General features: G+C 43.1%; 1 protein-coding gene across 1 annotated transcript in view; it reads right to left on the bottom strand.

Moving 5' to 3' along the window:
- Positions 1-15,409: 15,409 nt before the first annotated feature.
- The window catches only part of LOC102254336 (mediator of RNA polymerase II transcription subunit 26-like), a 2,832-nt gene continuing 337 nt past the window's right edge, over positions 15,410-17,904 (bottom strand). Inside the window, 2 exon segments of the mRNA XM_014549342.1 lie at positions 15,410-17,029; positions 17,031-17,899. Of these exon segments, the coding sequence (XP_014404828.1) occupies positions 16,142-17,029; positions 17,031-17,882 (1,740 nt within the window). The 5' untranslated portion in view covers positions 17,883-17,899 and the 3' untranslated portion in view covers positions 15,410-16,141.

The following is a 17,904-nucleotide window of genomic DNA, read 5'->3' as shown; positions in this document are numbered from 1 at the left end:
GAGAGAGAGAGAGAGATTTCAACATTCTTTTCCCTTAGGAAGTTACCACATTGAAGACTTTCTTAGCAAATTCAGTACAGCCAGTTTTTCTTTTAGCATTAGAAAAAAACACCTTATTTATTTAGCTGGGTGTCATGCAAGGTAACTGACTAAAGTTTAAGGACATATTTTATTTAAAGATACTTATCTTTAGATACTGCAACCTCAGCACAGCAAAGAACTCCTAACATGAGAGACAACACAGTGCAATGGAGGTAAATCCCAGCCCTGCCACCTAATAGCTCCGTGAGGTTGGACAACTTTACATTAATTTCTGTATTCCTCTGTGTTCTCATCTGCACAATGGAAGTAATGATTTGCCACAGGGCTGATGTGAGGACTAAATTGTTCAGGGTGTACAAAATGCTTAGAACTATGCCTGACATGGAATAAGTGCTACAAAATACTTATGCTACAAAAAAAAAAGGACTTAGAGAAACAAATGGAACCTGGTTGAGGGAAGAGCAAAGCAGATATGCATTTCTGCTCTGGGCATGTTCCCATTCAGTAGACGGCAGACAACTGTGCCTACTCTATTAAGTCAATCTTCTTTTCCCGCTTCACCCCATTTCATGACCTGCAGACAGGCACCTGGAACGGATTAGATGTACAGGAGATTCACTGGGGGAATGACTTGTAGGAGCAGGAGTGGGTAGGGAGAACATTTGGACATGAGACAGGTCAGACACCTGTGAGAGGAGAGGAGGAAGGAAGAGGGAGGGAGGGAGGGAGGGAGGGAGGATGGGCTAGGAAGAGCCACAGATTACAGAGCAGTTCTCACAAAGTCTCAGCCAGGCCAGGGGGCATCCAAAGAAGACACTGTCTGTTAGAGGAACCCCATGTCAGGCTCCAGCGCACCTGCCAAGCTCAGATGTTGACTAGGAGGAGCCCAGGGGAAGCACAGCCTTGGCGCATTCGGTTGTGAGAAGTCCAGCAGCTGCCCTCAGCTGAGCTCCCCGCAGTAGGTTCTCTTGAAGGAAGGTCTGGGTGGCACGCCGCCATGCCTGCCACAGCCCTGGGATTTCATTTATGCAGGTGAAATGCACACAGAATGTAATGTCTGCTGAACACTTTGTTGGACCATCATTTGAAGAGATTCGCTGGGAGGTGGACACTACACTGGGTGTTACTACACACCTTATTATTGTTTGGGGACCAGCCAGGAAGAGGCAGCTGAAGCTAGTGGCCCTCTGGTGGGTCCCATCCATAGGGAAAGTCAGTGCCTTGCTGGTGGCATGTGTCTGGGAAATAATGCATTGAAACCTTCCTGGATTAGGTGTTTGCTAAGCATGGACTCCAACGATGAGCAACCACTTTTTGCATGAAGGCAAATTCAGGAATAATATGTACGTATGTATGTATGTATATATGTATGTATATGAGTATGTGTGTGGGTGCCTGCATGAGGGAGGTGTATTTAGAAACTGTATTTCTTTCATTCAGAACAAAAATAGCCTTACTGGGTTCCACATACAATACATCTATTCTTGGAACTTGAATTACCTATTTGATTGAATAGAAGAATATTATCATTAGAAAAGTTGGCATTGCTTTTTAGCCACCAAATTTGTAACATTCAGACTTTTTTGCAAAACATCAGTAATAAGGTAACTTTCTAAGTTTTCTTCTTGAAATGAGATCACAAGTAAGATTCCAAAGCTGGGCAGCCCCAGCTGGCTCTCCCCTGTGTGCTGACAGCATCTCTACTGTACCTGGCACTGTAAAGGCACAGAGGGCACAGAACACAAGGACTCGGTGCCAAGGCGGGGAGGACGAAGACTGCTGGGTGAACAGACAAGGACAAAACAGCCGGAACGAGTGTTTAGAAGTCCTCTGGGAATTCAGAGGAGTGAGTCACAGATAATGGTTTTGGGAATGTCAGTGATTAGCTGCGACCTCCAGACAGCCGGCTCTGCCTTGACAGGCTGCTGCACACACTTGACAGTCAGCTCTTTCCTCATCTCGCTCCAAACCTTGGCTTCCAGCTTAACCTTGGCTCTCCCAGTGCAGACGGAATCAGTGTGATCCTTGCCACCCCACCCCTGAGTGATACCATCATTCATTCACTCATCCATCCTCCACCCATCCTTAATGAAGGACATAGGAAGCACGGAATGCACTTAGATCACAGCTTGTACTAACACCAGGTTCCTTACATAATAAGTATCTATTTTGTCATATTAACTTGTAATATTAGCCAACTCGGATCCCTTCGGGAATGAATGGACAGATAAAGAAGGTGAATTCCAGTAATTACAAAGGAACTTCTTTCTCAGCTGCATGTTGCCCAGATGGCAAGGTTGAAAGAGAAGGAGCTTGCGTCATGATTCTCAGCATTGACCACATGTATGACCTGGACATGAACCTCATTTTTCTCATCATTATCTGAAAAGTAAGGATAACACATCTTGCAATGTTATGTATTAAATCATATACATGAAAGGCAAAGACTATTGGAGCAAAGTAAAATGAAATGTAGAAAATAAATGTATACATATGCAAAATGGAAATTTAGACTTCTTATCATTTGGATGTAGGACAAGCCCCTTCAACTAACGTGAGGTGGGGTGGGGGGATGGAGGAGAGGGGAGGATAATTACTATTCTCATAATAAAGAGGTTAGGATATTTCCTGAAGCTCATGCAGTTTGACTGCAGAAAGACTGGGAACCAGGCACTCAAATTGCATTTGGACTCATCCCTTCTACTCTTCTCTGTTATTTGGGTTCAGATTTCTCTTTTTTGGTGCTGACTGTCTTCCTCCATTGGGTGGAAAACATGGCAACCAGCAATGTTGGAGCTGAGTTCTATGTCTTACAGCTCCAAGTAACGGAAAATTACTGATTAAGTATCAAATTCTCCAAGTCCAAAAATCCTAAGGAAGGGACTCACTGTTCCTGATTAGAATCAATGACCATGCCAAGACCAATAATTGATGACCAGAGAGATAGCATTCCTTGAGTCTGGGCCCACTCCTGACACAATCCACTTTATCAGAAGATGAGTACACATTTCCTTGGCATCTCCCACCAGAAGATAAGAGAATGCATAATTCCTAGAAGAAGGCAATGCTGTTCCTAGAAGTGAAATATGCTAGCCAGATATAAAAGGGGTCAAAATACACAGGCATAAAATACCCTCTTTTATTAAATTAGGTAATTAAAAGATAACCTGGTATAGTTAATTACAGGAGGTATTTAGCAATATCTATCAAGATTAAATGTATATAACCTTATGTTCACTAATTCCACTTCTAGCCATTTACCCTAAAAATATAACACATATACACAAAAAGAGATTAATTAAAAGTTTAACATATTCAATAAATATTTGCTGCATGCTGTGTGCCTATACTGTTTTAAAAGTTGGAATAATAGTTGCAAAAGAGAGAAAAGTTTTGTGTACTTATATTTGAGTGGGGAACACATAGATGATAAGCAAGTGATTGGCCCTTGGCAATTGTTTATTAAGCATTCTGTCCAATTTCAATTTTGGGGCTTCACAATCTCACAATATAAATGTGTTTTCTGTTTATGCTCAGGGAGTTTTCATTATCTTCAAAGCCCCATTTGTGATACCGTATATACTTGCAATTGGAAATGGTATGCGGTTATGTCTAATTTTTGATGGAATTGTACACTTTACAAAGAGCTTTCATATCTACTATCTCATTTCTTTCATGCACCAAAACTGACTTAGGTAAAGGCAGGCATCATTATTATTTTGATCACCCTTGAATCTCCAGAACCAAGCAAAATGCAAGGTATAAAGCAGGCACTGAATAAGAATTTGTTTGTTGAAGAAATAAAAATTAAAAGATATGGCTGAGGATAAAGAGACACTTGGGTAGCATAGCAAGTCATCTAACTCAAGACTCCCAATTCTTGGGCTTTTCCAGCTACACTGTGTTTGCAATTTCTAGAATCATCTAATCATAAGATTTTGGTTACCCCCATTTGATATGGTAGCTGCCATTTCTTCTAAAATGGAGGACCATGAAGTTTTGCTTTTTTGTTTTAAAATAAATTATTAGATATTTTGTTGATGGTTGAGTCACAAAACATGAACTGCTTTTGCAAAACCTGAACTGGTAGCAACTAGAGCTCCAAGTACAGAGTGGAGAAAGGAGTGTTGGGAACACTCCGATCTGAGCCTCATGAAAAATCTGAGACGTGTGCTGTAATTTTCAGCACATAGGTGTGTCTTGGACCAGTCGCTCTGCCTCTCTACGAAATGAGGTGATTGTTCTAATTGAATTTTAATTTCTTCCAGCACCAAAATATGATGATGCGTCAACATTTTAGTCACACCTGCTGGATAATTATGGACATCCAGGTCGTGTTTTAGTTGATGCTCAAGGACAGGAATACACATTGCAAAACAAAGTCATTTCAAACAAAGAACTGTTAAGTGCTTTGGGCTCCACAGATGCAAACTTAATTAGGACGAAGAGCAGCATTCACTCTTTTACATGATGGAATGAGTCAACAGAGGAGAGATTGTTTGGGCCCACCCTCTTTCTTGGAGAAGTAAGACTCCTCAAATGCTATGACATAACTTCACAGATATCCAGGTAAAGGCAATGGACATGGACTATAGAGAAGGAAAGTCTGTTCTTAGGCAGTGGTTTTGTACTGAAGGTCAGCTGACAGAACCAGTCCTCAGACAGGATATTACATCATTAGCTACATCCCTCCAGATCAGAAAGAATAACAAACACGCAGTCTCCTCACCTAACTTACATTACACCCTTTGCACTGGAAAGCGAATGAGCAAATTCCAGCCTCTGCCCTGAATAACCTTGAATAAGCCATTTAATCTGGCAAAACCTCAAATTTCTAATCTACAAAATGAGGATAATAATATTTACCTTCCAAGATGTAAGTCACAAAAGTATTTAAGCACCTGGTAGGGTTCTGACACCAGATGGTGAATAAACATATGGATGTACCTCAGTTGAACCATTCACCTGTTGAAGGATATCTAGGCTGTTTCCACTTTGCCTATTATAAGGAAAGTGTCTTTGAATGTTCATGTATAGGCTTTTATGTAAACATAAGTTTTCATTTCCCTGAGACAAATATCCCAAAGTAGAATTGCTGGATTATGTGATAGTTGTATGTTTAGGTAATAAATAACTTGCCAAACCATTTCCAGGAGTGGCTGTAGCATTTTACATTCCCACCAGCAACAAATGCATGAGATCAAGTTTCTTCACATTCTCACCAGCATTTCATATTGTCCCTGTTTTTCATTTGAGCCATTCTGATAGCTGTGTAGTATTATCTCACTGTGGTTTTAATTTCCATTTCCAGAATGGCAAATGATATTGAACAAACTTTCGTAAGTTTATTTTCCATCTGTTTTTCCTCCTTGGTGAAATATCTGTTCATGACTTTTGATCATTTTGTAATGGGATTATTTGTTTCTTTGCTGTTGAGTTTTTGAGACATTTTTATATATTTTAGATATTAGTCCTTTGTCAGATAAGTGGTCTTCAAATATTTTCTCCAAGTTTGTATCTTGTCTTCTCATCTCTTTAAGAATGTTATTCCCAAAGCAAAAGTTTTTAATTTTGATGAAGTTCAATTCATCCACTTTTTCTTCTATGGATCATGCTTTCAGTGTTACATCTAAGAACTCTTCACCCCACCCGAGGTCACGACAGTCTCTTCTTATGATCTCTTCTAAAAGATTAATGATTTTGTGCTTCATATTTAAATATATGATTTATTTTGAACTAATTTTTGTATAAGGTGTGAAGCTTGGGTTGAGGTTCATTTATTTGTCTATCCTATATAATAAAGAGGTAATATGCAAATGGACCATCACGCCCTCACACAAGATGGCCGCCCCCATGTGGTCAAAGATGGCCACCACAAGATGGTCGGAAGGGGAGGCAGTTGGGGGCAACCGGGCCTGCGGAGAGCAGTAGTTGGGGGCAACCGGGCCAGCAGGGGAGCAGTGAGGTGTCAATCAGGCTGGCAGGGGAGTGGTTAGGGGGTGATCAGGCTGGCAGACAGAAGTGGTTAGGGGCAGTCTGGCAGGCAGGCAGGCAAGCAGTTGGGAGCCAGCAGTCCTGGATTGTGAGAGAGATGTCCGACTGCCAGTTTAGGCCCGAGAGGTCCCAGATTGGAAGGGTGCAGGCTGGGCTGAGGGACAACCCCCCACCCAGTGCAAGAATTTCATGCACCAGGCCTCTAGTAGATTATAATTGTCCTAGCACCATTTGTCCAATGGGTTATCATTACTCCATTGAATTTTCATCTTTGCCAAAAATCAGTTGGGCAATATTTTGTGGTCTACTTATGGATTCACTCTCCAGTACAATCCATTGGTCTTTCCACCAGGAATATGCAACCTTTATTACAATAGCTATAGAAATCTTGAAACTGGGTAAGGTGATTCCTCATACTCCAGTCCTATTTTTCACATTTGTTTTAGCAATTTTAGGTCCTTTGCCTTACCATGGATTTCCCCTTTATTTCTGAAGGATATTTTTACAGATCTAGAATTTTGAGTTGATAGTTGTTGTTTTTTTCTTTCATCACATAAAAATTGTTGTGCTGCTTCTTTCTGGCCTCTGTGATTTTGGATGAGAAATCTGTTGTTATTTGAATGGTTTTTCCTGTATAGATATTACATTATTTCTCTTTCACTGCTTCCAGGATTTCTCTTCATCTCTAATTTTTACATGCATGACTTGTTTTGACATGGATTTTTGTTGTTGTTGTTGTTCATCCTGTTTGATGTTCTCTCAGCTTCTTGAGTCCATAGGTTTGTGTCTTTTGCCAAATTTGGGAAGTTTCCAGCCATTATTTCTTCAAACACTTTTTTGTCTCAACCTCTTCCCCCTCTCCTCCCAGCTTCGGTGACACAAATGTTAGGCCTTTTGTCCTGGCCACACAAGTTCCTGAGTTGCTGATCATTTTTACTTGACCCTATTTTCTCTTGTTATTGAGACTGGGTAATTTCTATCCTTCTTTCTTGCGGTTTACTGCTTCTTTCCTCTGATTGCCCATTCAGCTGTTGAGTCCATCCATGGAATTGTTTATTCTGGTTATTGTACTTCAAAGTTCTAAAACTTAAGTTTCTGTATAGCTTCTAATTATTTGCTGTGGTTTTTATTTTTTAATTTTTTTCAAGCATGTTTGTCATTGCTCATTGAAGCATTTTTATGATGGCTGCTTTAAAATCATGCCAGCTGAATGGAAGGACAGAAAAAAAGAATTAGTGAGCTGAAAGGAAGAACAATAATTACCCAATCTGAATAACAGAGAACAAACTGAAGAGAGACAGACAGACAGGCACTCGGAGACCTGTTAAAAGCTTTAACATTTGTGTCACCAGGATATGGAAAAGAGAGGAAAAGGAGGGTAGAGCTGAAAAAATGGCTGCAGACTTCCAGCATCTCTGTTATGCTGGTGTTAGCATTCATTGCCTTTACTCACTCTTGTGGAAATTTCCCTGGTTCTCTCTGTGATGAATCATTTCATCCTGAACCTAGACATTTTCGGGGTTGTGTTAAGAAACTCCAGATTTATTTCTATCTTGGCTATCTTTCTGAAGTATTGCTTTGTCAGGGAAAGTGGGGTGTTACTTCATGATGGCCAGGTGGAAAGAGAAGCGCAGGGTCCTCTTGGCCTCTGTTGACACCTAAGGAGGGCAGGGGCTCCCCAGAACTACTGGGAGAAGTGGGAGACCCACTGCCTTCTAGGCCTCCTCTGACCCCATGACCTGGAGGATTAAGAGTGCCCATTACTCATCCCCACATGTTCTCCATTGTTACCACAGGGCTTGTATGGCTGCATGACCACTGGATACTGATAAAAGTATTTAGTTTTAAAAATATATATTTTTATTGTTTCAGAGAGGAAGGGAGAGGGAGATAGAAACATCAATGATGAGAGTGAATCATTGATTGACTGCCTCCTGCACATCCCTTACTGGGGATTGAACCCACAACCTGGGCAAGTGCCCTGACCTGGAATCGAACACTTACCTACTGGTTCATAGGTGGACACTCAACCAGTGAGCCACAGCAGCCAGTGGTTGACTCTTCTCTAGGTCTCCTCTGCCATCAGCACAGTAGGGAGAGGCAGGAGAGCCTCATTACTGCAGGCGAAGGGAGACCCACTGCCTTCTAGGTGAAAGTCCAGGCTTCACACGTGGTCTCCCCTGACACTGTGGATGGAAGGGAGAGCTTTGTGACTACTCAGCAGGACTGGAAGTCCTGGCTCCGTGCTCACCTTCTCTCATACCACCCTTGTTACATCCCAGCCAGAGTGAATCTCTAGGTTATCCACTTGTCTTTGCTGATACCAATGAGGGTAAAGCCATGATTTTTCTGCAGTGTTTGGCTGGAATAGAGCTGGTGAGACTGCCCTTCCTTGGTCCTTGGGCTACAGACAGCAGGCTTCTGTTGGGGCCTTTTAAAAATATATATATATTTATTGATTTCAGAGAAGAAGGAGAGGGAGAAAGAGATAGAAACATCAATGATGAGAGAGAATCATTGATCAGCTGCCTCCTGCACACCCCCTATTGGGGATCCAGCCCCCAACCTGGGCATGTGCCCTTGACCCTTCAGTCCGCAGGTTGGCGCTGTATCCACTGGGCCAAACCAGCTAGGGTTGGGGCCTTTTTGTTTGTACCTGCTGGCATTTTTAGTGCTCGAGCTTCTCCAGATCCAATTTTAGAATATATGAGTTAAAAGAACACCCAAGAACCTCACCATATTATTGTCTCTCAGGTTCCAAGTTCCTGGCAATGTTCCTTCTTCTCTCTACCTTTTAGATATTCTATATTTATTTTATACATAATTTCAATGATTGTTAATTGTCCTTAGTGGAAGGAATAGGGACAAATCATCTATTCCATCTTCATGGAAGCAAAAGTTTTGCATATTCTCTTTTAATAACATTTTATTGTACAAACAATTTTGAGTGACATTAAATAAATGTTAAGACTAGAAAAAAACTTCTTATAATTTTTACAAGTATTAACATTGTAATTACAGGTGAGATTAAGATTTGCAGGCGGTATATCCATATCAAAGGCATGGACATGTCCAGCCACTGATCCAAGCTAACGGCTATCTTGGTAGGCAGACTGTTAACTGCCTATGGGTGTGTGGTTTGCTAGTGCTAAGTAAGCCAGCCTTCCTCAGATAAATCTTCTCTCTGGCTAGTGGATAGCCTTACCAGGCTTAAGCTTTATCTCCTTAGCTTATGTCTATAATGCCTGCTGAAATATAAACATCCACGGAGAATACGTGCTATTATTCTAGACACCAGTAGTGCTGCAGGCTATGAATATTCACCAGTAAAGAGGTGCAAAGAGATGCTTAACAGAACCAAATAGATGTGAAGACAGTTCACCAGGTCTCTCCAATATGTTCTTGTACACACACATACACAGTCACACACATGCATCTCTGACAACCAAATGAACAAACAAAAATACCCAATTGAAAGGGCACTTTGGATTATAACTACTCTATTTATTGACAATGGCTCGATGTGTTGAAAAGGTCACAAGAGGTTGGGTGCAATATGTCTTCCCCACAAGCCAGAGGAGAGAGGGCTTGGTTTCAGCCATTCAGGAACCAATCTCGACAAGTATTTATTAAGCACTTACTATGTGACAGGCACCACATTACATACTAAGAATAAGAATTTATAAATCACTTCTCTATGATTTCTCTTATTTAATGGCTCATATGCCAGAACAATGGTTCAAGGAAATTGGCTTTCTTTATCATATATCTGTATTGCATTTTAGAAACTGCTTTCCCTCCCTTATCTCAACCAATTAATTCTCAAAATAAAGTAGAAACATTACCTGTTATTGCTCATATTTAACAAATGAGGGCAGTGAGGCCCAAAAATGTGAGTGTCTTTCCCATAGTCCTCCAACCAGGAGAACTGGAGCAAAGTCATTTATTTATTTATTTATTTATTTATTTATTTATTTACCCAGAACACTTTAAATTGAACTTATTGGGGTGACATTGATTAATAAAATTATATAGATTTAAGGGGTACAACTCTATAATACATCATCTGTATATTGTATTGGATGTTCGCCACCCCAGGTCATGTTTCTTTCCATCACCACTTATTCCCCCTTTACCTTCTGCCTTTCTCCACCCCATTTTCCTCTGGTAATCACCATACTGTTGTCTGTCTATGAGGGTTTATTTTATTTTATTGCTTAAGCTCTTCACCTTTTTTCACCCACCCACCTCCACCCCCTCCCCTCTGACAGCTATGAGTCTGTTTCTGTTTTGTTTGTTTGTTAGTTCCTTTTGTTCATTAGATTCCACATATAAGTGAAATCTTATGGTATTTGTCTTTCTCTGGCCAGCTTATGTCACTTAGCATAGGAGAGCATTATGCTAAGTGCAGCAAAGTCTGAAATAGTAGTCTTCTGATCTATACGCCCAGGACACATTGTAGACCACACCTTGATTCTGCTCAGCTCCTACAAGCCGTTTCTCCCAAAAGATCTGTCAATCTTTTATTAAAATCCCATCTTATGATTATGGTCAGTTTTCTAAATTTTTCCACCAAACCAAAAACTCCACGAGGATGGAAACATTATCATTACAATTCATTATAATTTTATACATCTGTCCCTGTTGGTATTCCATTAGTACTTATTGACTTAACCTCAGTGACTGCAAGGGACCCTCTCTCTCTCTCTCTCTCTCTCTTATATATATACTCTCTCTCTCATAGCAAGCTGCATTCTGACCAGTTGCTATGATGTGCACTAAGCACCAGGGGGCAGATGTTCAACGCAGGAGCTGCCGAGCTGCAGTGACTTGGCAGTGGCGGTTCTCAGGTGATGCACCCTGAAACCAGAGAGGAGGAAGCCCTATTCCTTGCAGAGCCATGCGATTCCACCTTCAGGCATGGGTTATGTTGCTGGGACACTGTGGGCCCTGAATCTGGTTTACTGCACACTTGCTTTTGCGTTCCACACCCTGTATGACAGCAACTTTGCAGAGTGCCCTCTTGCATTCCAGGACCCCTCAGGGGATGTTGGAGAACCAGTTTCAGTCTGATCCCCACAGGCCAGACCAAGGGACTCCACCTGCCAGAGGGACCCCGCTCACTCCACACACCAGGGAGGGACTAAGGGAGGTTGACTCCAGGGCGTGTCTGGCCCGTATCACCCAGTCCCACCCCAATGGCCACCTTCTAATTAATTTCCTTTCAATGTGCATGAATCTGTGCACTGGGTCACTAATTATGAAACAAAAAAAATAACCCTTGCCATGGCCAGTGTGGCTCAATTGGTTGAGTATTGTCCCATATACCAAAAGGTGGCAGGTTTGATTCCCAGTCAGGGCACATACCCAGGTTCTGGGTTCCATCCTTGGTTGGGAAGCATGTGGGAGGCAACTGATCAATGTTTCTTTCTCACACCAATGTTTCTCTCTCTCTCCCTCTCTCTAATATCAACAAATAAAAATAAATTAAAAAAAATAACCCTTGAGGTTCTTCACTGTAATCAATCCACCTGCCTTGGTCCCTTCCTAGTTCTGTGATCTCAGTTAAATTAATAAAATTCCCCAGCCCCCACTGGATAGTGAACATTATGAGGGCAGGGGCATGTCTATTTAAAACCCATAGCACAGTGCTCTGTATTTAACCATTGGAAATAGATTGGCTAAATGAATGGGTAAATTAATACAACACTACAAAAGGATTTTTAATTATCAGTGTTATAAAATATAAAACTTTACTAAGATCAAGCTGTTACAGTATTTTGGCAGTATAGTAAATCTATGTATATCTTCTAGACTAAAATAAAATATATGATCATCTCTCTGAGCCTTTCACTTTAATGTATTTACTCTATTATTTATTTTAACTTTGAAGTCACTATCAGCTCCCTACCACCTGCCTTTATCCTTTTCTGGGAACGAATCATTCATTCATGCATGCAATTAACATTTACTGAGCACTTACTGTCTACCACAAACCAGGCTGCAAAGATTCATAAGGCTCTCTCCCTGCCTCTAAAGGATTTATATGTTACAAAGAAAATCCAACGCATAAACAATTTATAATTAATGGAGGTGTTATGATAGAAGTAAGAAAAAGTGCTATGGTTATAAGAGTGATTCATTCTGCCTGGGGAGTCTGCTTCTGGGAGCTTACATGTGGGAAAGTGATTTTTCTCTTTGCAAACTAAATTGACTTACTGGTAATAAAAATAGTTTCCATTTGTGTGGTACATTGCAAAGTGCTTTCACATCCATTTATTATTTTAATCCTCACAGTAAAGGCTCTATAGTGTAGTGGTTTTTAAAAATATATTATTCATCAAAAAAGGGAGCTATAAGGTCAACAGATAAATAATATGACATTCATTCTAAAGCCCAGAGGAAGATGATACAAGTCAAAACTGGAAATGGGACTTAGTTGAGGCCTCTGAGGAACCATTCCAAGAAGAGCTCAGAGCAAAAAAAAACTGTCTTTTCCCATCATCCTCAGTGTCACTGCCTTACCTCAAGCCTGAGCCAACATTTTGCTCATAAGTTATTATAACAACCTTCTAACTGTTTTGTGTTCATTTGCCTCCAAACCATTTGCTACATTGGCCACAAAACAATAATTTTAAATGCAAATTGGACCATGTCATTTTCCTACAGATTTGCTCATTCTAGAGGATAAAGTCCAAATGCTTCTGCATAGTGCATAAAGCTCTCAACCATCACCCAAACCTATCAAATTTTTCTAATTCTTTATTGGTAACTCTCTTCTAACAATCTTACAGATTTTTCGCAAAGCCACCATACTGTTTCCATTTCCATGCCTTGAGAGTGTCTTTGTCCTAGAATTTCCTTAGCTCTCCACTATTCTGTCTGGTAGAATGAAGGTGGATATAGAAAGTGTGGCTTTTTGTTGTTGTTGTTTCTATATACACTTACTCAATAGTAATGGTAAAATCCTGGCAACACAATTTTTCCACCTTTTTTCCCCCTCTTAATTCATCACTGCATAAAATACAGTTTGGGAACCACTAGTGTAGCATTTTCTCCTAAAAGCTCAAGAAGCAATCACTATATGTTTTTTTTGGTTTTGTTTTATTTATTTATTTATTTATTTTTATTGATTAGGTTTACATATGTGTCCTTATTCCCCCATTGCTCCCCCCACCCAACCCCCGCTCATGCTCTCACCTCCTGGTGTCTGTGTCCATTGGTTATGTTTATATGCATGCATACAAGTCCTTTGTTTGATCTCTCCCCTTTACCCTCACCCTCCCCTACCTTCCCTCTGAGGTTTGAGCATCTGATCAATGCTTCTCTGTCTCTGTCAGAGAAAGATAAATATCACATGATCTCACTCATTTCTGGAATATAATGAACAACATAAACTATGCTTTTTTTTATTACACATCAAAGATTCATGACATTTACATGCATTTAACAGAACTAAAATATATTCTTTTGTGAGCCTTGTCTGTGCTGTATTCTAAGGAACCAGTTGAGGATAAGTCAAAACAAGGCAGAGATAAGTGTATGATGGATCTTACATTCAATAAAATAAACAATAAAATAGATGAATAAGTTGAATCTTATAAATTGGTGATAAATGCTATTAAGGAAAAAAGGCTGGTCTGAGAAGTGAGGTAGTTTGGAGAGGAGAGTCCATAAAGGTCTCTAGGAGGAAATGACATATTAGATGAGACTTGCAAGATGTGAATCCAATAATGCAGTTGGGAGAAGAGTGTGCTGGGCAGAGGAAGAGCCTTGGAGTCGCTGAAGAACTGAAAGACCAGTGTGGTTGTACATAGTGAGTGATGGGGAGAGTAGGATGGGTCAATAGTAGATCAGGCAGCACCTGACAGGCCAAGGCAGGAAGCCATTGAAAGATTTAAGCAAGTGAATGATGAAGCCGAATGCAACACTTGTTGCAGGGTGCAGGGTAGAAACACAATGGAATGTTGTGCAGCCATAAAAAAAGAAGGAATTCTTACCTTTTGTGATAGCATGGATGGTCCTGGAAATTATTATGCTAAGTGAAGTAAGCCAGTCAGAGAAAGACAAATACCATATGATCCCACTTATATGTAGAATCTAATGAACAAATAAACTGATGAACAAAATAGAGACATGGATATATGGATCAGACTGACAGCTGTCAGAGGGGAGGTGGGAAGGGCAGATGGGATGAAAAAGGTGAAGAGATTAGCTAAAGAACATATATGCATAGCCCATCTACACAGACAACAGTGAGGTGATGGCCAGAGGGAAGAGGAGGCGGGGGCTGGGTGGAGGTGGGCAAGGGGGGGGGCATTTGTAATATTGTCAACAATAAAATAAAGAGAGAGAGAGAGAGAGAGAGAGAGAGAGAACAGAAGAAGCAAGAAGACCAGTTAGGAGGCTATGATAATGGTCCTTTAAGTTATTTTGATGAATGGAACTATCTTGGTGGCAATGGAAGTATAGAGAAGTGGATGGATTTGAGAAACACTTTGGAGATTAATCCAACAAGACTATTTTGAAGGAAAGCAAAAAAATATAAATCAAGGATGAATCCTAGGTTTCTGGCCTGAAGCAGCAAGATAGATGACATAGTCATTTACTGAGATTGGGAAGCCTGAGGGGATTTTAAAAATGAAAAAAGGATTGAAGTTTCATGTTGGACATGTTGTGTTTGAGATGCCTAAAAAATGTTCCAGTGGAGCCACCATGTAGGCAGCTGGACAACAAGTTTGTACTTCAGCAGGGGGTCCTGAGCTAGATACGTAGGTGTGGGCATTTTTAATATAGAGATGGGTGAGATGAATTTATGCATTAAATGTTTTACTGGAAATAATGCATGGAAAGTGTTGGGGTCCAACCCCAGCAGGCCAAGGGGTTCCCCAAGGTGTGGACGGAGTCGGCAAAGAAGGAATGACATGGAGGCAGCGTTCAGTCGATCATCATAGCCAGGTTCTTTTTATGGAGACAGCCTCTGAGACAGCGTTCAGTTGATCAGCAGCCTAGCCAGGTTCTCCAGCCAGGTTCTGTGTTTTTTTTTTGTGTGTTTTTTTTATAGAGTTTTTTTGTTTGTTTTGTTTTTTGTGCAAATGGTTTTTATTTTATTTTTTATTTCCACATTTATATCACAAGGTGTCCACTTACTGGACCAAATAGCAAAGTTGCTCCCTTCTGCATCCTGAGAACACAGAAGTCTAGATACTGTACATTCACTAAGGCTTCTTGTTTTTGCAAATCGCGTTATGACAGGCAAACGAATCTAAAGGAATGGTCATGAGTGTTTCCAGCGCACAGACAGGTCTCCTTGACAACAGTACAGCTTTACACACGGGTAGCACCTGTGGGAACATTTTGTTTTGGGGATGAGACTCTAGAAAGGTGAAGTTTTTCTAGATATGTGCAGAAAAGGGAAAATGAAAAAATAGAAAGGAACATTATTTGGCTGGTGGTGAAATGGAATGGAATAAACTCTAGAAAACAAATTTTTGCAGCATTTCTTTAAAAAGTGAGTTTGAACTGAAACGAAATACTCATGTGTGGATGCCCATGGAGTGTGGGTCAAACAGGCTGGCCACCTGATGCCAGCAGCTCATTACATCTGGCACCATGATGGAAACACTGGCTGGATGGGGTGCAAATAGGCCATGAGGTTGCCCACTGCCTCAAACACTCAGGGCCAAATGAAAGAACAGAAAATGCAGATAGATGCGATGCATGCTTCTGTCACTGTGTTAAAGGTAACTTCTCCCACAGGTTTTCTGTGCCTGCCTGCAACTGAGGTCCCAGCTCATGGATGCTGGGAAGTGTCCGCACCTCTCCTGGGGTGGGGAGCTGACGCGTTTTATAGCTGGTTTGCTATAGAGTTCTGAACTCACTTTGCCGGCCTTCCTTCCACGCGGTCCTTCCTTTGTAATTTTGTTAGTAAACTGGTAGCAGCATTTCACAAAAGAAGGAGAATTTTGAGGGAAGAGCTTAGAGAGACCTAAGACTCCCGCCCCTCCCTTCTGCCTCAGCTGGGCTCCAAACCACGAGGCTTCCAGGCCTGGCCACCCTCCTGCTAACTGCAAGGTGGGAATGCACTTAGAGGCTGAGGGGCCAATCAGTCTAAGCAAACATAAGGCAGCATGTTCAATCGCCCGCCGTCACCGTGCGGATAAAGCGATATGCACTGCGTCCAGTCATACCAGTTACCCAGTGTGTCCACACACCCATTCACCCCTGGCCACTGGTGGGCGTGGATTCTGTCCAGATCGTTCTGGGTGACCTGGCGGCTTAGCTCCGGGAGGTCAGTGGATGGGCCTGGAGGCAGTAGCACCTGTGGCGTCCTGGCCCCACGCTGGGTGCTCTCCTCCTGTTTCAGGAACTCAGACATGAAGTGGTGGGCCCCTGGGGTTTGTGCGCCCGAGGATGAGAGCAAGCTGCTCTGCGGGCTTAGGTAGGACTGAATGATCTCATTGCGCGACAGCTCCTTCCGGTTCGTCTGCTCAAAGGGGCTTTGGAGGCTGGTCTTGGCCTCGGGTTTGTCCAGCCCTGTCCTGGGTTGCTCCGTGTGCACAGGGCTGTCGGCCCGCACTGGCTCTTTCTGGGTCAGAGGTTTGATCTGTCTTGTCATGGGGTCCAAGGTGAGCTTCCGCTCTTTTAACCGCACAGGCTTGACGCCTGCCTCGGCCACTTGGCCGCCCAAGTTCACCGTGTAGTCACGAGGCTGTTTCCTCTTCTTTTTGCTGTCTGAACCACCAGAGGAGGCTGCATCACTGTCCGCCCTAGAGGAGTCTGGGGAGAAGCCAGCCCGGGGTAGGATGGACTCAGCTGGCGACAGCCCTGCCTTGCAGACCGGCCCTGCCAGTCGCTGGTGGCCCTCAGGCTGCTCTAGCCAGTGCACTGGGCTCTCAGTACTGGGCAACAGCTCTAGCCGCCGCACAGGGCGTGTGCATGGCTGGGCAAGTGGCAGTGGTGATGGCACCTGCGTGACATCGAGCGACTGGGGCAAAGGAGCCCTGGTGCCGTGAGTTCCGGGGACTGAAGGAGCAGCGAGGTGGCCCTTTGGGGTGGGGAGGTCCCGAGGTCTGGTCCGCCCTTTCCAGCTGCTGTCGCACTGCAGCCTTGCTTTGCAAGCAGGGCCCGGAGGGCTTGCCCAGACCTGGGGAGCTGGTGTGCGGCCTCACAGCATTGATGGGGATCTTGATGCTGTGCTTGTCATTCTCGCCCTGCTCCAGGCAGCTGCCCTCAGGGCCCACGTGTCTGCCACTGTCCAGGGGACCTGGGAAGCTCTCGGGGCTCCCACCTATCCCATTGGTGGGGAGAGGTGATGAGTTGGGAACCAGGGAGTCATGAGTTACTTTGGAGACCTTGGGAGGTGGCCCAGGGTGGCCAAGGTCACGCTGGTCCCCCCGGCGCTTGTGACTGCCCAGCCTGTCCAGCCGCAGCCCAGGCAGTCTCTGGATGTCATTGCGGTTCTTCAGGTCATGGATGCTCTTGGGTGCGCTGGCCACCCCCACCTCTGGCCGGCAGTTGTGGGCACCCCCGTTAGCAGAGCCAGGGGCACCTGCCAGCCCCCGCAGCACTGCCTCATTCTGGTGCACAGGCTCAATGAGCTTCTGCCAGTTCCGCAGCAGCTTCTTGGCCCGCTTGGCGAGCTCTTCATTCTTGGTCTTCTTGCGGACGTCATTGATGAGTTTCCCAAGTCGCGTCTCCTCCAGTGCCTCTTTGGTAATGGGGTATTTCTCCAGGCTGGAGATGATTTCCAACACCACCACGATGTTCTGGATGTTGCTTTGGGGATCGATGGCCTGCAGCAGCCGGTCCCTGATCTGCTGCGGAGAGGACGGAGCCGCTGCCATTGCCTGGGCCAGAGGGGAGGTG

This window comes from Myotis brandtii, unplaced genomic scaffold, assembly GCF_000412655.1.
Source record: "Myotis brandtii unplaced genomic scaffold, ASM41265v1 scaffold547, whole genome shotgun sequence".
Taxonomy (NCBI): Eukaryota; Metazoa; Chordata; class Mammalia; order Chiroptera; family Vespertilionidae; genus Myotis; species Myotis brandtii.
Note: the sequence above shows the minus strand (reverse complement) of the source record. Positions and strands in the feature narration are given on the sequence as shown.